This window comes from Esox lucius, chromosome 16 (genome assembly GCF_011004845.1).
Source record: "Esox lucius isolate fEsoLuc1 chromosome 16, fEsoLuc1.pri, whole genome shotgun sequence".
In the NCBI taxonomy this organism is placed as follows: domain Eukaryota; kingdom Metazoa; phylum Chordata; class Actinopteri; order Esociformes; family Esocidae; genus Esox; species Esox lucius.
Genome location: NC_047584.1, coordinates 25923266 through 25945464, shown reverse-complemented (window position 1 = coordinate 25945464; position 22199 = coordinate 25923266). Strand labels below are relative to the sequence as shown.

At 44.5% G+C, this 22199-nt stretch overlaps 1 protein-coding gene across 2 annotated transcripts; it reads left to right on the top strand.

Moving 5' to 3' along the window:
* The first annotated feature begins 8963 nt into the window (after positions 1-8963).
* On the top strand, positions 8964-21582 carry LOC105016467 (probable ribonuclease ZC3H12C). 2 transcript variants are annotated; one of them, XM_010880337.3, is made up of 6 exons: positions 8964-9205; positions 16951-17759; positions 17851-17990; positions 19380-19614; positions 19742-19848; positions 19931-21582. In XM_010880337.3, exons 2-6 carry the CDS (start codon positions 17056-17058, stop codon positions 21433-21435), a joined length of 2691 nt encoding a protein of 896 aa, XP_010878639.2. In that variant the 5' UTR covers positions 8964-9205; positions 16951-17055; the 3' UTR covers positions 21436-21582. The 2 variants fall into 2 exon arrangements, with proteins under 2 accessions (XP_010878639.2, XP_019910107.2); XM_020054548.2 differs by lacking the exon at positions 8964-9205 and adding an exon at positions 13513-14165.
* The last annotated feature ends 617 nt before the right edge of the window (positions 21583-22199 follow it).

Genomic DNA, 22199 nt, shown 5'->3' with positions numbered 1-22199 from the left:
GTTTTGAGACTGCATGCTTCTAGCCTCTCCTGTAACTGAGCAGAGATTGAGTGGCCCATTTGTTGAGCTACCAGTAATGAGGTCACCTATCTCTGGATTGGTCGTGTCCTAACTGGGTGAGAGTTTGGCTGTAAATATGTGCCAAGAGCAATGTAGGTGAGCCTGAAAACTCTACGGCCTGAGCTGGAGGTGAGTTTGAGGTGAGTTTGAGGTGAGTTTGTAAAGCCTACCGCTCTACTGTAACTCGAGATTGGAGTCAGTTTCATGAAAATCTCCCCCATCCCAGAACGAAATACAAACACATCAGTATCTGCAAGAAGGAAGATTATTCCCTTCAAACTTCTTTTCTGATAAATGAACTGCTTGGATTCAAAACATAAAAAAAAAAAATGCAACATGTAATACACAGCTCCGGAATAAATGAAGAGACCACTGCACCTATATCTATCCCTTCCAAAAACAGTTGAAAAGGAAGGTTCTGAGTGTGGAACAGGAGCGTTCAATTTGCAGTAGCGTCTTAATTTGAACCCTTCTGTTCCTCACTCAAAACCTCCCTTTTCGACTTTTTTGGAAAGGACAGAATAAGGTGCAGTGGTCTCTTCATTTTCTCTTCATTGCAGTGTACAAGAAATATCATGTTTAATTATCCACCGGCTGGGGAGCGGCTTACAGAGCACAGTCGTTAACATCTTGACAGGTCTGCAGCTCTCGAGCCACACAACCAAACAGTACTGGGATTGCAGGTCCAATAGGCTCCAACTAAGACATCATTGGTCGCGTAATGCGAGTGGGTTTACGACGTGTTTGCAATATTTTCTCCCCTTTAGTCAGATCTTATGTAGAGGGTAGATGCAGACTTCAGGATGGCAAGATTTTGCAGACAATTTGCATAATAAGAGTTTATACGCGACAAAGCTATGTATTGTTGTGTAATATTTGTCCAGGTACAGCCTCTTCTGTGACGCACGCAATCAAATACACCAACTGCTATGACACGGGGGAACATCTTTTTATGGTTTCTGGTGTCTGACTATGGCCTCGCTCTCAGTGGGCGTGGGACGGTCAAAGATCCCCCCTGGCAAACATTTCCTAACAAGCCATTTCGCTTCTTACCGTGTGCATCACTGCTTCCTCAACCAGCTAACGACCACCATTTTCTGGCAGACGTCCAATCTCACACAGGTTGCTAGAGTGCGACGTGGCAACGCATCCCTCGCCGGCCAGTCCTGAGCCAGCCTGTCAGCCTTTTTGCAGGCCGGTCAGTCTGCAGTGGCCAAGCAATGAACCTGGGCTGCAATGGCGCGACAGCACTTCAGTGCCGTGCCGCAAAACAGTGCACCACTCAGGAGGCCCTGATACATTATCGCGTTGACAAGATTTGAGCATTGTCAGCCCAGACTGAAGGAATGAACAGGAACTGCGAAAACATAATCTAGGAGCTCAGCACACGTGCAACAGTCACACGTGCACAGTCACACATGCGCGCACACACACAAACACTGGCGCACTGCAAACCTCTGTGCTTTCAGACATTACTAGACTCAAGAGATCCAGCCATAGCTGATGCAACAGGACAAACAGCTGCTTGGAGGTGATAGCATTGAAAAAAAAAAATCCCCCAACATTCCAATAAATTGATAATTTCCCCTGAGGTATCGACAAATGTCTATGTTGAAATATCCACCAACAACACCGCTCAGTAGAAACGCCAGTCTCATATTCCAATATGTGTAATGGGAAAATGACTATTATTGATGAGAGAATTAATAATTTGACACTTCTGACCCATTTAGTGGACCTTATTTTTACATTATGACTTGGGTCTTCTAAAAGTCGTCAGACTGAGAATAACCGGGACATGTTTGGTCGCTGAATGTTGTGAAATTCCATGAATAAAGCTGCTGAAATGACACTTTGCTCTACATGTTGGAGAAGAATGTATGTTCTACATAACATGCAATATTTATTTATATCGAAACTTTTCAAAATGTGTCTTGCTAAACACACCCCAGGTTAAAGGCTGTAGGGTTGAATCAGAAGATACAGTAGAATTCCACATGCGTTCATTGCATATACAGTTAACAAATGTTTTTACAATTGCAAGTAGCCAAAAGCTTGAATTGCCAGCTATTTCAGTGCTGTAAAAAAAGATTATGTTCAACTGACAACAAAGAGAGAGGGATATTATTTATCTCTCCCCTACCTTTCCCTACTGTCTCTATGGTGACAACATAACAAGCAATTAAAAGGCTGATTTGCAAGTTCACCAGTTGACCTTATGTAATATAATTTGGTACAAAAGTCCCTCTCAAAACAAGGTATTAACATATTTGCCGTAAGGTGAAAAACATTACTATGCTTGGGGAATGACGTGTGCTATTGACTAGTTTCTGCCTTGTTTTTGTATTCCTATTACTATTTAGTATTACTATTTAGTACCAGTATTTAAAGATGTACTGTTTGTTGGTTAGATGTTGGTAGGTTTGTCTCACATGTCTGCTGGTTGATTTGGCGAGGATTTATTTCTGCCCTGACAGAATGTTTGTGGTGTTGTAGTATTTCTAACACACAGACTCCCTCTAGTGTCTTTCAAACCCACTGCATTGGAACGTCACATTTTTTGCACAGAACCCAATTTACCCAATCAATTATTTCGACAACGAAGATGAGCTCTGAGAAAGATCATTGCAACCTTTTGTTTATTGGCCCAAAACCATTGACCACCAGGCTGTCAGTTGCCTCAGTTTAACAGTTGGCTGCCTGAGATGTAGCCTTCTTTACTTCTTCATGCGCACTTAAAGCTTCTCTTCCGTCCAATGAGTAAAAGCTTGCGATTCATCAGGAATCAGTGTTTCCCTTTTTCCAAGCATAGAGGTGCTTGTTTCCAGATCCAGCAATTCCTTCTCTCAGATGACTCTTACTTGAGACTTACAAAGTCATTAATGTTTTTTAAGTGACTCTACAGGGGGATACCGTGCTCCCCCACCTGCTTGGCTGCTTTGGAGACACAAGTGACCAGCAGCACACCGTTCTACAGGCAGCGGAATAGAAATGTGTGTTTAGAGGTGAAGTTTATTGTACTTCAGGCTGCTTACAATGTAACAGACAGACAATAAAAAATAAGTAAAAGATCAGCTAATCTTATAAGGTCCGTGTGTCGGGTCTGAAGTAGTGAGTAAACACATCACAGAATTTGTAGCCCAGTATTCACAGCTTTGTATTATCTCTCATCTGTGCACTCCACATTGATGTTTCACATCTCCCTTTTGTCTCTAATTTATGCAGGTTGGTCAGTGGTCTCAATCCACTTAATTAAATTAAATATACAGCCTATACATTATGGAACAGGGTGTGCTATTTTCAGTTCCACACATTTTTCAATTTATTATTGAAACAAAACAATATCCGGCTTGGCATGACTGGAAGGCTCGGAAAAGAACAGACCACAGGATACACCCAAATATGTTGTAGAGAAAATGTGTTTTGGGAGCCATACAAATGTTAAAACCTGCAGTTCTTGGTCACACCACGTGGGGACACACTAATCGTGTACTGTCCCCCTGATTCGGCCGTGTTGTGCTGTGCCCCAGGCCTGGACCACTCCACTCAGCAGGTCCCATCTAACCCTATCACAAGTCTACATTTAATGGCTCATTTATATCAAAAACCTAGTAAGGAAAAAAATGCTAACATAACATTCAGCACCTATGAAAATGGAAGTCCCGCTGCTTCTTCTGTAGTGTTCTCCGACTGCATGGAGAGGGGCAAACACCTGTCATCCAGGCGGCCAGCGCAGGCTTAGGCTCAGAGTCGGTCGCGCGGGCCACTTTGTCGCATGGGCAACTTGGGCTACTCACTGGCATTTGCAGAGGACTGTGACATCCAATGGACGCTCCACCAAACTCTGGTCCGCGGTGCCATGCCAGTCATCCTAAAGCAGCTGCGGGCGTGGTTGGAAGGTGGAGGGGGGGCTAGACACCAGTGGCCGTGCATGTAGCACCGGTCCCACAAGAGGTCAGGGGTCAACGCTGCTCAAGTCAAACTCCTGATGAAGTGCATCTATGATAGAAATGACAGACCTCTACATGCTTTGTAAGTAGGAAAACCTGCAAAATCGACGGTGTATCAAATACTTGTTCTCCCCACTGTAAATATCAACCCCTGTGCACCCAACACGATGTTTGGTGTTTGGAGGGTGTTTTGGATGCACAGAATGTTTGGCAGAATGAAGGTAGTCGGAGGTCTTCTGTCCTGAGAATGTTAATGATATTCTTAACATACCAAACATGGATAACATAACTGCATAAGATTTTAGGGAAAGACCCGCTTTGTAGAATATATTCTTTGTAGAATATATTTATAATGTTTGTAAGTGTACGTTTAACTTATCATTATTCTACTCTTGCGGAAAGTGGAACATCGGCCAAATATGAGTGTTTGCGTGTGGATGTGCGATTGTGTGTCTATGAGTCAGAAAGAGGAAGACAACAGATGGCAATTATTTCCAGTGAAAAGACTGATTATAAGAATACACTTCTTGTCACTGCTTGTTTAATTAGGCCTCACATTACAAAATCTGTGTCATTACAAAATAACCTAAAAGCACCAAATATATATTAACATTTTCTTTGGCAATCTTACGCCAGTATGCTTAAGTCAATATGGTATGATTGATTACTTTTTCAAAGATGGTTGTGGAATCAAAGCAAGTTTTGAATTGTGATGATTTAAATGTAGAGAAAACAGTGGTTCCCAACCTGAGGTTCTAGGACCACTATGGGTACCTGGCCTATCTATTTTTGAAGCAATATATGAAGGGCAAAATGTATTTGTTATTAAACAATAACGGTTGGGAACCACTTTACCCAAAGGGTCTAAGCAGCGGTAAATGTACTAGTCTTCTTTACCACTTTATTACGACCCGTAAACGTTCTGAGACCCCTAAATCAAAACTTGGTTGTGCTTGTCTGTATGTGGATGACTGTGTGCATTTTCACACATTCTACATGCTTCTCTGCTTGTCACCCTGTGCCTTTTGCCCAGTCTCCAACCAGACATGACCGTGGCCCCCTGGCCTGGGCCATAAGTGTGTGTGTGGGTGTGTGTGTATGCATGTGTGTGTCAGCAGAAGCCAGCACACTCCCATTCAGCCGGGACAGGGTGGGCGTGTGGGGCTGAGATGGTGATGACGATCGGCCTAACAGCTGGCATGAGGCCATAGAGGACCTGCTCCCCGGGCTTTGTTTCCCCTCTGGCCCCAGTGACACGGCACTCATCCTGCTGTCCCCCCCCCCCCCACTCCCCACCCCTAACACACCCCTCTCTCTGGACCCCCCTGAATCCATCGAGCCCCCCCTCTCCGAACCCGACCCTTTCAGGAGTCCAGGGCAGCCGGGGTCCGTCCATCACCACTTAATCAGAGCACGCCAAAAACAGCAGACACACGGTGAAAGAACCGCCACGCGGACGTGGCGACCGCCAAGGCGGTCTTGGAAATCGGCTGTCGCCGCGGAGTGGCCAGAGACGGTCCGCCTGTCCATCACCCCCATCTGAATGCCTTCTGTCGATAGGGAAAGCACAGAAACAGGGGACGAAGACAACGCGTGGGGATTGTATAGTGGCACACTTGTCCTTGTGTCTCTACCGACATCGCGCTATATAATTGTGTTGACGGAGGCACCAGCGCCGAGTGGGTCCACAGGGGACCGGAGAGACCCAGAAGGGGATCCCCACTGTGCGAGTTGCTGGGATGGAATCCACTTCACCTTCCTTACCCAGCGGCTCTGAAGGAACAGCAGGTGGTGAGGTTCTGTGTGTGTGTGTGTGTGTGCATGTGTGTGAGTGTGCGTGTGACTGTGTGTGTGTGGGGGAGTCGTAGAGGACCCAGAAGTTACAAAGGACTGGCCTTAGGCCGCCCGGTCACTTGAAGGCAATGAGCGCACACACGTGCACACATGTGCACACATGTGCACGCACAAGCACACACACACACACACCTCACATACACACAGAGAGACCTGCAGGCCCGAGGAATCTAACCGGCCCACGTGCTGTGTGTATGCGTGTGTATTACTGTGCGTGTGTACGTGTGTGTGTGTGTGTGTGAATGTTTACATGTGGGAGCGGGTTGAGTTGTATAAGGGCAACATCCGCTCTGCTCTCTTCCCTGTTAGAGGTCTTTGGCCTGTGCAGTGCAGACCTGGGCAGTAGCCTGGAGCTAGAGTAATCCCCTTTGCCTAAGATGTGTTGAGACACTGGGGTTAAAGAGGAGGAGTGGCCTGGACATAGGGACTCCTTCTGTTCGGTCTTTTGGTCAATAGGATTAGGAACTCCATCCCCCCCTCTGTCCCCACATTCCTTTTTTCTCACATTGATCCCCCACTCTATTTCCATTTTCCAATGTCTCTTTCTGTCACTTCTCGTGACTTCCTTCGCTGGAAGCCATGCCCACCCCTATGCCATCTCACCCAGGTGCAGACTGCACATACACAATGTCTTCAGGACACCCACTGATCTTTTAAGGATTTTAAGGAAACCAAGTGAGTTCAGCAAGTTGCATAACTTTCATTTACATAGTGTTCAGGCTGAGACAGGTATGTTCAGTGGAAGAGTGGAGAGCAGGAAAAGCGGGAGGGAAGGGGTGTGTCCTTGGGTAAATGAATACGCTGTTCCAGGGCTTCAAGGTGCAGGAAGAGAGGCAGGCAGAACAGAGGCAGGGGGAGGACACCTGTTTATATTGGCCTTAGCAGCAGATGGTTGTGGGTTCACAGCCCCCCAGGGAAAAGCAGTCAGCTGAGCCTCAATTAGGTAGTCGCCCAGCGCACCGCTCCAGAACGCAGGCCAAATGTCCCAAATGTCCCATCCCCAGCCATGCTTACACTCACATGGACTTACATAGGCACACACATACCGTACATTGCTTCAAACACCGACATAAATGCAGACTTGTGGCAAGACCAAGCAGCGGTTTACACATCGCCGGACCCCATTAGCGCCTGACATCCAAATCACCTAATCACCCATTATTTGGGTTTTTGCCTCTGTATTCCAGCACTTAAGAGGGAAAGTAATGCAGTGACTATGGGGTTAGAATGCCGATGGTGAGGGTATTTTCATCCGTCAGATGAACCAACTGCAGCACAGTTCCTCCATTTTAGGGTACCAAATGTACAAGCACAGATTAACAGTGTACAATAAAGTAATCGGAATGAAGTCCTCTGCATGCAGTGATTGCCTGAATTCTGTGACCTATGGACACCCCTGCACAGCGGCCTCCCTGGTGATGCTCTGCCAGGCCAGCATCGCAGTCATCTTCAGTACTTGTTTGCTTTGGGGGTTTTTTTCCTTTCAGGCTTGTCTTCAGAATTTCAAGGCATGCTCAGTTCAATTCAGATCAGGTGACTGACATGAAGAACTCTTCCGCGTATTGGCTCTATGGCAATGTGTTTTTGCACTCTTTGTCCTGCTGTATGATGAAGTGTTGTCCGGAGTTCAAAAGGCGTTGGATCTCAGCGGACATGATGTTCCTGTTCCCTTCCATCTTCATCCTGCTACTGCAGACAAGCAGTTGTGTCATCAGTGAAGAAGTGGCCAAAGATTTAGAAGCTTCTAAGCGTCAAAAACAGATTCGTTTTTCATGGTTCAAAATCAAATTGCTCATATGCAAAAAAATAAAAAATTATAACATGTTATTTGTATGCATGTTTGAATCTGCTTCTAGGTCAAACCATTTGAAAATAAACTGGTTAGCACACATACAAAGTTTTAAAACTTTTTTTGAGTTAGTACTGGATAAGGTTTTGCAAGCAGTGTTGTCAGGCATGACCGTGATCCTGTGTGGTATTAAAAACAGAGGATGAAATTATTGTATTGGTTGTTTTGTGACAAATGCTGATGTATGAAATAGTTAGGTTTAGATTTATGGCTTCCATGGCTGTTACAGCACATGCAAATATTGGTTGTGAAACACATCTGTCATTTGATTCTGAAGAAATCAATGACTATGTTTGGCAGCGGGAACATAATATTAGGTGACATGGAGGGCCATTGTCATGCCAGTTGAAGAGAAACTCTGTCTATGTGGGAGAGGGACCACAATCCCACTTGTTTAACTGTCTCCCCACAACGACAGTGTCATTGGCCGTGTCAAAGTCCGAAAATAATCCTTGTCGCCGCCTGATTCCTTTGAACAAACCATTTTGTTGAAGTGTGTCCAGACAATGAGGACTTTCATCCCGGCCCTCATCCTCTTTCCTTTTCTCTCTGTTACTCTTTCCATCCCTTTTCCTTATTCTCTCTCCTTCGATCCGGAAATCTCATGACACTTAGCTTTTCAGCTTCGATCTCCGCAACAGCCCTCTAACTTTCTTCTTCTTTATTTTCCTACACTCCCCTCCACCTCCTCTTCCTCCTCCTCATCCCATCTTTTCTGAATCCCCTTTAGGAACACACACTACTTTTAACATAATTCAGGTCATTGTCTGCCCCCCCCCCCCCCCACCCCCCCATGCCTGTGGGACAAAGGGCCCAGGGAGACAGCGTTCCCCTGTGAGCCAGGTGTTCCTCTGGGCCAGGCTGCAGCTCCGTAATGGCTGCCGCTCGATGCTTCTGCAGCTGCCCGCCGGCCGGGACGCTTTTGTATGACTTCCATTGTCAGTGCACGCCCCTCGTCCATTCATGGCTGAAGCTCGTGGGGGGGGGGGGGGCAAATTGCTTATCTTAGTGCCCTTTGGTGTGTGTGTCTGTGTGTCTGTGTGTGTGAAGTTGGAGGGGGTTGAGGGAGAGAGTTTAGTGTGTGGGTGTGTGTGTGCGTGTGTGTGGTGTTTTGCACGCGTGTCGGAGGAGGGGCAGTGGTCATTGCTGTCCTCTTATTGGTCACTAGGCAGACTGTGTGTCATGAGGGAATGGGAGACACTGCACCTCCATCTGTTCACATTCACATTGTTCCACCGCCTGCCTTGGGAGCAGAGAGCAGCTCTGCCCAACCTGACAGGCGCTGAGTTGAGTTCAGACCACGGTGCTACCAGGAAGCTCAGCTCGTGTTTAACTCCCTTTGGATTTTTTGAGTCACTTTATGAATTCTCTGCTGGATACAGAGGAACTGGATTTTTTTCTACGAAACGTTAACAAGTACAAACTTGGAAAAAACCTGAAAAAAACGGAGAAATTCTGTTATGCTTGGATGATCAAAAGTATTCTGTCAGGAGTAAGTATTTATTTTTGTATAATTATTTGTATTTATTCAGTATTAGCAAATTAACTTTCATAAAAGCAATTATATACTCATATATTAAATCTGAAAGCTCACTGTTCTTTTTTCCTCTCAACCCTTTTCCTTTAGTTTTCATTAGTGATTATGTGATTTATGCTTAGAAATGTTTGTGATTCCTGGATTGTGAGAGAAAGAAAACATAACTAAGCCCAATCCCAGTTAAATTATTTATTCATTTGATATCTCCCTGATAAATTAAATTAACAAATATCATATAATTGAAATACTTACCAATACCATTATACACTAAAATATCATACACAATGTGATGATTGCACTAAATATTATCTTCATTGCATAGCAACAAGGAAATCCCTACCAAAACATTTGTATGAACCAGTGTGGGAGTAGAACATACAAGACCTTTGGGATACAATTTAGGATTGACACCTACAATTGCTGAATCCATGTATGTTAGACACATTGTGTCATTTGCAGAGGCAGTCAAACAACAGGTGAGGAGTTGCTGATGACAACTACATGGTCATCTGCGACTCCTCATTGTTTTAAACCAGGGAACAAAGTACATCTGACTATAGATTGTATATCTGACTAAGTCTATATTGTGGTTATAACAGAAATACAGATGAGCTCCTGGGAAGATTTTCATGTGGTTCGGTAACAAAGAAGTATATCTCATAGTAACATAACGTATAGCACCCTCAAACTGAACTTTGGACCTGTAATTCAACAGTATCAGTGGGTACGTGAAAGAAAGAGAGCGAGAGAAGAGGGAACTTGTCATAGTATAAAAGGAAGCGAGCGACTGACCATATTAACATTTGTGTTGTCATGTCTGCACAGAGGGGTGAAAGTGAGGTCCACTCCTGGGTCACGTGACAGTGATCATATGTGCCAGTCGCTCTGTAGAAGGACAAGTGTACAGGACACCAGTTGCCATGGTCCCTTGTGGTTTCAGAAGGCATCTGCTGGCCCTGCTGGCGACACACCCATCCACCCCCCCCCCCCCCCCACCACCACCACCTTTGTCCCTGGCTCGGTGCAGACGCCACAGTGTTCTGAGGTAGCCCTGCCCTGGGGGGGCCTCAGACCAGTTCAGGTCTGGTCTGGCCTCAGGGGAGATAGCTGGGCCCAAGGGAGGGCGAACCAGCTCGCTCTCCGAGCCCTGGGTATGGCAGACTGGGGTGGGGGGGGGTGGCTGCAGCATCTGCTCACTGTTTTGGACATTAACTCCTACCTCCATCTCTGTCTCCGTCTCTATTGTCATCTCTGTGTCTAAATCCAGCTTCAACAACCATTGTCATATTTACACATCAATATTTGGGTTGGATGTCTTGCTTCACCTCTTCAGCTGTCTTTGCTTGAGTGTGAGGTAGCAGAAGCAGGTGGAGCAGTTTCAGAGTTTGTAATTGGACTGCAAGGCCTCTGGTTACTATGTACAGTTTGACTGACAGTGTGTTGTGTGGATTTGGCTAACAGTGTGTTGTGTGGATTTTTATATCCAAATGTTGTGTGGATTTAAGGTCTGTCCAAATGTTTTGTGGATGTAAGGTCTGTCCAAAAGTTATGTGGATTTAATGTCTTTCTAATTGTTGTGTGGATTCAGGGTCTTTCATTTGTAGGAGGCCCCTCCCGCAGAAACACTATTTTCAGTATCAAAATGAAATGCATGCATTCTACCTATTTATCAAAATATTTCTTTCATACATATAAATACATATGTTCATGTAGAAAGTCTACTGAAAAATGTCAGCAAAACCTACAGTTTCAATTACATCTGATGTTGTTGCATGTACCAAAAAATAAAATCTATTTTGTAAATCATACAATACAGTTAACAAAACACCTCTATGACAGTGTCAAAAGACTTCAGACGCACACTAACGTCTAATGCTAATTTCGCTGCTTATGGAAGATTTGAACAGTGTCAAATTGTTTAAAAGATTGTTTGTGCTCCATTTTTAGGTTTTGCGTTTGCATTCATGCTAGAGAGAATAACAGCGTTTGATTGCTTGCGTGTGCGTGTGAGCGTGAGCGTGTGAGCGTGAGTCGTATCATGTTTAAGTAGTTGCGGAATCCATCTCGTGAGCAGTGACTCATCAGCACAAGCAAGTCTGTTCTGATTCTGACAGGGCGTGTGTGTGTGTGTGTGTGTGTGTGTGTGTGTGTGTGTCCAGCCTCCGTCTGTGCACACTGCATGGCCCTGCGAAACAATGCTCTTTCGGAGAAGTCCAGATTGGGGCGGCAGCTGCTTTGTTTGGGGACGGCAAGCCAGACACACTTCAGCCCCCAACCTCCTCACACACACACACACACACACACTCTCACTTTCTTTGTGTCCCTTTTGTTGTTGGAGGACTACATTTTTTCAGCTCTCTTGTGGCATTCATGGGAAACCACAGTGGGTTAGCAGCTTGGATACGGAGATCCAGGTCACTACGGGGCTCGTTTTCCCTGCTTGCAGACACACACACACACACACACACACACACACACACACACACACACACACACACACACACACACACACACACACACACACACACACACACACACACACACACACACACACACACACACACACACACACACACACACACACACACACACACACACACCTAATGCTTTGGCTAGGCGTTGCTGACCCATGCAAGAGCTTACAAAGCCTGGAGTGCAGGGACCAGTTAGAGTTAACTGTCTGGCACAGTTGTAGATCGACGGCTTAACGTGCTCGGATGTACAGGAGACGTTGAGAGGTGGACATTTAAGTGGAGGCCATTAGATGTTGCATGCTGTCCATTCAGAAATATGAACCATCTGAAAGTATTTCACGGTCTATGTGAAAGAAACGCTTTGTTGCTTCTTGTGTCGTTTGCATAAAGTCTGTAAGGGCCTTAAAGCAGGGCCCCCGGGGCCCCCAGATTACTGTGTCACTGTGCTCTGATGATGATGTGACACATGGCCCTTTTAAAGGGGTCACTGAGCAATTAGGAGGAACAGGTCTCTCTTTGTTTAGGCCAATCACAGACTCCGGCTCTTTGTTAAGGCGAATCACAGACTCCGGCCCTTTGTTCAGGCCAATCACAGACCCCGGTTGGACATGCAAGTGATACATACTCCCTATTTGAGAAAACAGTAAGGTCAATCAATCAATCAAATGTATTTATAAATCCCTTTTTACATCAGCAGTTTTAACAAATTGCTTTTACAAAACACCCGGCCTTTAAACCCCAAGGAGCAAACAACAGTAGTGCTGAATTTCAGCAGCTTTGAAAAACTCCCTAAGAAGGTGGTGAGTGTAATAAAAGTTTCCTCTACGCATTATGCAGGTAGATGCAGTGCAGAGTCTCACTGGTAACCCAAATGCAGACGACCGCGAACAGAAATTGACAGGTGAAGTTGGGGGAATGAACATTTACAAAGATTACAAATTGGATAAATCCTGTGGTTTCTAGGAAAAGCAAGAATGGCAAACATAGCATTCATCGATGTTATTGCAGATTAACATGATTGCAAAACTATTGGAGATCCATGTCTACTACTTATCCTTTTATTTTTTTGTGCAGTTCATTCATTAATGTGAACCAAGTCAGTGGTGCATACTCTATTTGATTTAATGGAATTCATATCCTGAGTAAAGTAAATTATTTGACAGAAGTAAAATTTTTCCACAGCTTGTACAGAACTTTGTAATCATTGATCCCAGGCTAAATATGATTAAGTAGTCTGAGAGCATACTAGACTGAAGACAATGGGGCTATTGCAACATAAGTCATATGATCCGTTGTTGACATTACTTTATTCCATTATGCATTTCATCCTCATTATTTGAGCAAATTTAATTAGATGGGTTTAAATGGAGTAAGCAAACATTTGCACTGTATGATTATCAATTGCATTGCAGAGGATAACCCTAGATACTATACATGTACTGTGCTTGAGTTCACATATATACATAACCATGACTGGGTGATCAATATCCCAAGCAGTCAAATGCACTTGTTAATGACCTGATGTGTCTGGGGAGCGTTTATTCCCTTTCAAAATAAGCTTCATTTTTTTATTTTCAGAGTTGTTGAACAAAATGAAAAACAAAAACAGACCCAGTTTTTCATCAGAAATTATTAAACAAAAAAGCTAAAGTAAGATTATAATTTTTATATGAATACTTAAAATAAGACTTTCCCCAAACTAGTTTTGCAACTATGCTACAGACCTGAAAATGATTGAGCACATAATACAGCCAAGAAAAAACGTATTAAAAGGAAAATTTAATAAACATATATTGAGTTGTAAAACTGTTGTTATTGAAACCTTCTAACCCTAAAATGACCAGAAATCCCCTATAATACAAAAGTGGGAACATGCATGGATTATTACAAACTGTTGCGTTTAAAGCGGACAACTGATTATTTTTTTTTTACAAATATATCATAAAACGCAGTACTATCTTACTAGAATGTGAGTGAACACACCCACCGCCATTCCACCGGTTTGGTTCTGCGTTACCTCACCATGGGGTATACATTGCTCATTATCAGGGAATGCTATTGATAACATTACGGTGTAGATATGATTATTTGTAGCATGGTATACACGATCATGTGATGGCAGTGAGTTGGTCCAGAGGACCAGAACCCAGCGCCAAGACCTGTAAAACAAAAACGTAATTGTTCCAATAAATGGTTAAACTAATGTGGCATTTTCCGGATTAATTAAGTTAATGTTAAAACATTTTATGATGTCATCGGGTTGCAAGGAACCAGGCGCAGGCGGAATGCGGTCGGTTTTGGCTTTTAATTAAACGAATACCACGCACGACCAAACAACAAAGAAAAGGGCTGACTTAAGCAGCAAACCGACTGTACTCAACGGTTCTAAAGAAACTTACATTCGTCAACGACATCAAATACAACAACGACCCACAAACGCGGTGAGCAGAGGGGAAACATTTAAACACTTACAAATGATGTGATAGGGACCTGGTGTGCATGATTAAAGACATGTGACACATAACAAGTCCGGGATGTGTTCATGAGTGATGGGATCTGAGGGTGCACGGAACGGTGAAAAAGTTATTAAAGTACATTAAAAAGTAATGTAGTCATGATTGTGGGCTGGTTAGACAGTGTAGGAATTTGAGCAAAACAGTGTTATTGAAAAAAGTGCTATAGGTGAAATCAGTACACTGGCAATTGTTTACAGCACTGGCAATTTGAGAATGTATTTTTATAAGAGAGATATTAGATAAATAGCTCTTCTGGACAAATGTTTTTGTTTACAAAGTAATACAATCTAGGAAGAGGATGAGCAAGAATAGAACCGATATTAGTTAAATAGCTATACACGCTCTTCTGGACAATTTTTTTTGTTTGCCCAGTAATACAATCTACATCTCATGTGTATTAAAATATCTTTACATTTTTTATCCAGCAGGTGTTTTTAGAGAAGCGACAGAGAAATAGACAGGCAGTTGGCACTGAGGGTATAGCATATGTTTTAACTTGTCCATAGATAAATCCCAAATGTACAATCTCTTGTAATATACAGTGGATATAAAAAAAAGGCTACACACCCCTGTTAAAATGCCAGGTTCTTGTGCTGTAAAAGAATGAGACAAAGATAAATCATGTCAGAACTTTTTCCACCTTTAATGTGACCTATAACGTGAACAATTCAATTAAAAAAAACTGAAATCTTTGAGGGGGAAACATTTAAAATTTAAAACTCACAATAACCTGATGGTGGCATAAGCGTGCACATCCTTAAACTAATACTTTGTTGAAGTACCTTTTGATTTTATTAAAGCACTCAGTCTTTTTGGGTAGGAGTCTATTAGCATGGCACATTTTTATGTGGCAATATTTGCCCACTCTTCTTTGCAAAAGTGCTCCAAATATGTCAGATTGCGAGGACATCTCCTGTGCACAGCCCTCTTCAGACCACCCCAGAGATTTTCGATTGGATTCAGGTCTGGGCTCTGGCTGGGCCATTCCAAAACGTTCATCTTCTTCTGGTGAAGCCATGCTTTTGTGGATTTGAAAATGTGTTTTGGGTCGTTGTCGTGCTGAAAGGTGAACTTCCTCTTCATCTTCAGCTTTCTAACAGACGACTGAAGGTTTTGTGCCACAATTGCTTGGTATTTGGAACTGTTCATAATTCCCTCCACCCTGACTAAGGCCACGGTTCCAGCTGAAGAAAAACAGCCCCAATGCATGATGCTGCCACCACCATGCTTCACTGTGGGTATGGTGTTCTTTGAGTGATGTGCAATGTTGGTTTTGTGCCAAACATACCTTTTGGAATTATGGCCAAAAAGTTCAACCTTGGTTTCATCAGACCATAACACATTTTCCCACTTGCTTTTTCTTTGTTTTTGTGAACTTCAGTCGGGCTTGGATGTTTTTCTTTGTAAGAAAAAGCTTCCATCTTGCCACCCTACACTATAGCCCATTCATATGAAGAATACGGTAGATTTTTGTCACATGTAGCACACAGCCAGTACTTGCCAGAAATTCCTGCAGTTCCTTTAATATTGCTGTAGGCCTCTTGAAAGCCTCCCTGACCAGTTTTCTTCTCATCTTTTCATACATTTTGGAGGTATGTCCAGTCTCTGTTTTTTCTCCACTTGATGATGACTGTCTTCCCTGTGTTCCATGGTATATCTAATGCTTTGAAAATATTTTGCACCCTTCTCCTGACTGATATCTTTCGACAATGAGATCCCTCTGATGCGTTGGAAGCTCTCTGCAGACCATGGCTTTTGCTCTGAGATGCAACTAAGAAAATGTCAGGAAAATCCTACAAGAATAGCTGAACTTTATTTGTGATTAATCAGAGTCACTTTAAATGATGGCATGTGTGTAATGACTTCTATTTAACATGAGTTTGAATGTGATTGGTTAATTCTGAACACAGCCAAATCCGTAGTTATAAGAGGGTGTGCACACTTATGCAACCAGGATATTGTAAGGTTTTTATTTTTCATTTTTCCCCTTTCAGTTTGTTTTTCAATTAAATTGTTCACATTATGGGTCACATTAAAAGTGGTAAAAGTTCTGATATGATTTATCTTTGTCTCAATCTTTTACATCACAAAAAGCAACCATTTTCACAGGGGTGTGTAGACCTTTTATATCCACTGTAGCTTGCTGTTATAAGGAACATTTGAGTGTTAATCTTGGGAGGGTTTTGTAAGTGATATTAGTGAGCAAAAAGGAGAAGATGTTGTTCTCTCTGCTTTAAACATTGAAATCTTAAAGGCCATAAATCATTACAGATAATGTTTTTTCAAGAGATCACAAATTCAACTTACATTCTTTCAAACTGATTACACTTTTCAGTTTTTGCTGTCTAAAGAAAATGCATAGATATAAATTATGAACTCATCAGACTGAGGAAAGCTGATATTTTAGGTTCTATTTGGATGCCAAAGCAAAACTAAGCTCATGAGGTGTTTGTAAGTGATGTTCCTCTAGAATCAATTGAAAAATGCGTAATTCATAGGTAAAAATAAAGCATATAGCAACAGCAGATAGCCCTTTTGAGGAAATCCCCTCTGCAGCATGGTTTTGGAGTAGCGGCCCGGGTCCAGTACAAAACAAATTTCAGAGACATTAGGATAGCACACTGGCTGATGGATCTTAAGTTGCTCAAAAAGTTCCAGAATGGGAATTAAATGACAAAAGATTTACAGTTTGCCCCGGTCTCTTCCACAGGCTTCCGCCCCAGGACTTGTCCCAAGGACTGCTCGTCGGCGGCAGTGATAGTCGGGGTCACCCGGGGTCGTGAAGGGTCAGAGGCTGGATGTATGAGAAGGATTCATGGGCCTGAAGAACCATCTGGAGGATGGAACGGGACACATCCTTAACCTGGGGCTGGATCTGGACTACCTCCACGTGGAAGGGACCGACCGCCAGGCCAGCCTGACGGCCACAGACAGAACCCGCGCGGAAGCCTTGCACAGGGGGGAAGCGGAGGCGGGTGGCACCCGGAGCAGCATTAGCAGTAGCTGCAGTAGTAGTATTTGCAGTAACTCCTCTGAAGAAAGTGCCGCGTCAGACAGCGAGGATGAGCGTGGGGTTCGGCGTGAATCTGGTCCTGACATCCATGCCTTACACCCTAATCCGTGTCACCCTACTGGGCCGGGCCCTGCACAGAGCCCCCCCACTAGGGCCCCAAAACCCCTGACAGACCCTATCAGAGAGTACCGCTACAAAATGGAGTTTGCCCTAAAGCTGGGCTACTCTGAGGAGCTGGTTTTGCTGGTGTTGAGGAAGCTTGGGCCTGAAGCCCTCATCAACGACGTACTGGGTGAACTGGTCAAACTGGGTGCCAAGTCAGAGACAGAGAATGCTGGGGGTTCTGCCGCCTACCATTCGCTCTCCTCAATATCCTCATCCTCAGCTCGCTCATCCTCTTCCTCCTCTCTGGATTCCTGCAGGCTGGACTTCTCCGCTCAGATCCTATTGGATGACAAAGAGAACCTGAGGCCTGTAGTGGTGGATGGGAGTAATGTTGCCATGAGGTAAGTCAACTGTAGCTGAATTCAGACACGAAACCAACCTATGGTAATGTAGAAGGACAAGTCATGACAATGATTGTGTGTTGCTCAACAGTCACGGAAATAAGGAAGTGTTCTCCTGTCACGGCATCCAACTAGCTGTTGATTGGTTCCTGGAGCGTGGCCACAGTGATGTTACTGTGTTTGTGCCCGCCTGGAGAAAGGAACAGTCCCGACCAGACGCCCTCATCACAGGTAAAACAATACTTCTACTCAAGTTTTTCACAACCCCCTCCAAATCCGCTTCATATTTTATTAAAACCCAAACTCAACCTTATTATAAATCACCTCTTCATACGAATGTCAGTCTAACACTGACTGTCAATAACTGAGAATGCTCAAATATAAGGTTATTAACCCATAACTAACCAATTTACTAAACTGAGATGCAAAAAAGTATTATTAAACACATATACACAATATATGTGTTTAATCTCTCATCTTCATCCGCTTATCCGTTATTGGGTCGCGGGGACAGCAGCTCCAGCAGGGGACCCCAAACTTCCTATGTGTTTAATGTCAACTTTATTTGAGTGTTATTAGCATTAATACATTTTAAATACACTTCAAATGATTTAAATTACGTTATTACAAAAAAGTTTAAAAAATCATATAGCCTCCGCTCAGATAATTTCAAATGTACTTAACACATTAACTTAAATGCTAATAAAATAAATCTGACAATAAAACCCTTAATTGCATTAAAATATACATTATGTATGTATAATTAGTATTTTTTGTTCACTTGGGATGTAATATCTAAAGTCATAATTCTGCTCACAATTTACACCAATGACACTGTAGTTAGATACATTTTCACATACTAAAGCAGGGCTACCCAACCCTGTTCCTGGAGATCTACTGTCCTGTAGGTTTTCTCTTCAAACCCTTTTGTTAGTGGGAGAGAAAACCTACAAGACAGTAGATTTCCAGGAACAGGGTTGGGCAGCCCTGTACTAAAGGATCTGTGTAGCGAATCATTTTCTTTAATAGTATAAACACATTTGAGCAGTATATTAAAAAAATTGCATTACATTTTACAATTTCAGTTATTTACAATATTGTAAAAAGATGTCATTTTAAAATGAGTAACAAACTTCAAACTGCAAGCATGACTTGTATAGACTAACATTTTACTAGATTTTCATTTAACATTTATTCAAAAGCCCTACCCTGGTTTTATGTTACTTGAGAATTAAATGTTTTATAAGATCGCATCTCACCACATCAGATGCCCTCCGGAATTTCTGAAGTAAATCCAACAGTATGGAAAGTCCAGAACAGAGCTGACGCTTGTCTGCCACCACTCTAACAAATGTAACATAGGAAAGATTCAAGAAGATGGGCCGAGACTAGAGAACTGCTTGTGTCTGCTTGTAGTCGTCAAAAGAACATAACTAAATGTAAAACAAGCAAAATAGCATCAACCCATTATATATAGAGAGCGAGATAATCCATCTCCCTTATTCAGACATTATTGTGTCATGTTTCTGGGATGAATCCAAACAAATACACTGCAGGTGCGGTACGGCATGTACTGCTTGTAATGTCTCTCTCCCCCTTTAATGTGTTGGCTCCCTCTAGACCAGGACATATTACGGCGCCTGGAGAAAGACAAAATCCTGGTGTTCACTCCCTCTCGTCGGGTTCAGGGCCGCAGAGTGGTCTGTTACGATGACCGCTTCATAGTCAAACTGGCCTATGAGTCAGACGGCATCATCGTATCTAATGACAACTATCGTGACCTGGCCAACGAGAAGCCGGAGTGGAAGAAGTTCATTGATGAGCGGCTACTAATGTACTCATTCGTCAATGACAAGTAAGGAAGTTCCACCAGCGGGCCACCTACTAACAGTGTCTGGATCTGTCTTCCCAGGGGGGATTCATTTGCGGATGTTGAGTAGTTAGCTGATTATGGGTCTGGTGGTATGTTGTTGTGTGTCCAGGTTCATGCCTCCTGATGACCCTCTGGGTCGCCATGGTCCCAGTCTAGAGAACTTCCTGAGGAAGAGACCAGTGATCCCCGAGCACAAGAAGCAGCCCTGTCCCTATGGTAACACCTAGCCATCCTTCCTTACATGTCGCTTATCCAACCTCAGAATTATTGTGCAATGCTAACCCGCCTTCTTCCCCAGGGAAGAAGTGCACTTATGGACACAAGTGTAAGTTCTACCACCCTGAGAGAGGCAGTCAGCCGCAGCGCTCCGTGGCGGACGAGCTCCGTGCCAGCGCCAGGAACTCCTCTTCCCCGCCCGTCTCCTCTTCCAAGAGCCTGGGCGGAGGCCTGATGGTGAAAAGCCACAGCGTGCCCGGCAGCTCCGGGGCGGGCGTGCTCCTTGCCCCCCGCCGAGGCCAGCCGAAGAGGCAGTCCGACCCCGGCCTGCGCACCCACTCCTACAGCGACCTACTGGATGAGCGTCTGGGCGGGAGGGCCAAACCGGACGCCCGCAGAGGGAGCAGCAGTAGTAGCAGTAGCTGTAGCAGCCTCCTGGCCTCTGGCGCCGGGGATCTTCCTCCCAGCCACGGCTGCTCTCTGCCGGACTGGAGGGACCACAGCGCATTGGGGCCATTGGGGCTGGGTCACTCCGAGTCGTACCCCACCTGCGAGTCCCCCGAGCTGGACTTGAACTCCCTGATGAGGGCCTACTCCAGCCTAAGCCTGCCTGTGCCGCGGAGCCCCGAGCGGCTGTTCCCGGCTGACCTGCGGACGGGCTCGCTGGCATCGGACTGTAGCAGCGAGGACAGCCTGAGCTCTGACTCCTTCTCCCCCGACCCCCTGCTGGAGGATGGCCTCAACTGCCGCCATCACCATCACGCCCCACACCACCCCCATCACAGTCAACATCACTGCACCAGCCGCTACCCATATCACCCCAACCACCCACACCCACCACCCGGTCTGAGCCAACAACACCATGGGGGATCCCATCACGGCTACCAACTGGCTCAGAGCATGGTGAGGCCTCAGGGCTTCAGCTTGGAGGATCCTCCACCCTCTCTCCACCACTTCAAAGCCCATCTCTCTTACCTTCCTCTCCATCTTCAGCACCCATCTGTAGGGAGCCACTACGGCTATTCCAGCCAATACACTCCCCAGGCTCCACCTCAGACATCCAGCCCCCTATCCCACGCACATGGCTCTCCTCTGGGGCGTAACCTGGGAGGCTCCACCTGGCAGGACAACAAAGGCCTCCAGGATTCCCGGTTCTTCGAGCGCTCCCCCGTCCACTCAAGGAGGACCTACTCGGGCCCAGAAACGGAGCAGCGATTGGCCAGTTGGGACCCTCACAACCAGCAGCCTCCCCAACCTTGCTATGAGCCATTCACCAACCAGAGCTTGCCTGAGGGCCGCGAGAAACTCTGGCACTCACCCTGGCTGAGGGGGGTTCACTCAGGCCGTCTCCCCTCTGACTCCCATACTCCACCTCTGCCTCCACCCGACCCCTCCACAGGCCCGCGGCATCAGGATTCACCCACTCTGGACAGATATCAGGACATGAGGGAGAAGGTGTTTGTCAACCTGTGTAACATCTTCCCCACAGAGCTGGTGAGGGTGGTGATGGGGAAGAACCCCCACATGATGGATGCGCAGCAGCTGGTGGCGGCCATTCTGGCTGAGAAGTCCCAGGCTGGCTACTGAGTGTGGGCACTTCTTCATACAGTAGTATGGAGGAAAGAGGTGTCCTGCTCAACTCTATGGTCCTCGCGGAATGCTATGATGCAGGGAGAGATGTTTTAATGTACTTCATCAAATTATATTTTAAAAAGTGATGTCTGAGCTTCTTTATTGTGCTGTCACTGCTCTGCTCGTTGGTTCCTCTTGTGTGCGGCATTTGACCACTCTCAGCACTTATGGTTATTCTAGGAGACTCTTTAAATGGGATTTGTTGCTTTAATATTTTGTAATATGTTTTAAATTATTTCCATAGTTTTGTTTTAAAATATTTTATGGCACTTTTCATACTTTTTTTAAGACCTTTTATTATTATTTTGGGCAATCATATATTAAATAGGGTAAAGCGTTTCAGGGTGCGTTAGGAGCGGTCAAGAGTGTTAATTCAGGGATTCTACATCTAGGGTATGAAATTACTCTTCCAAAAATGCTAAAAGAAAAAGGCAGTTATGAAGCTAAGAAAGGATACATTGATTTAGTTTTAATTTTGTTAATTTGTTATTAGCTAAAACAGGTAGTAAATTTAATAGATTTCATAGAATTCCACTTCAGAGAAATCAAACAAAGGAACTCAAGCAGTTAAATCTGAAAATCCATGTAACTTAAGATCTAGACCCAGATTCCTGTTTACCCTGACAGACAGGAGCTTTCCTTTCTGGGTAGAGCCCAGGTCATTACTTATGGGGGATTGCGATATTCCATTTTATTTTATAATCATTTTTTCTTTGTCC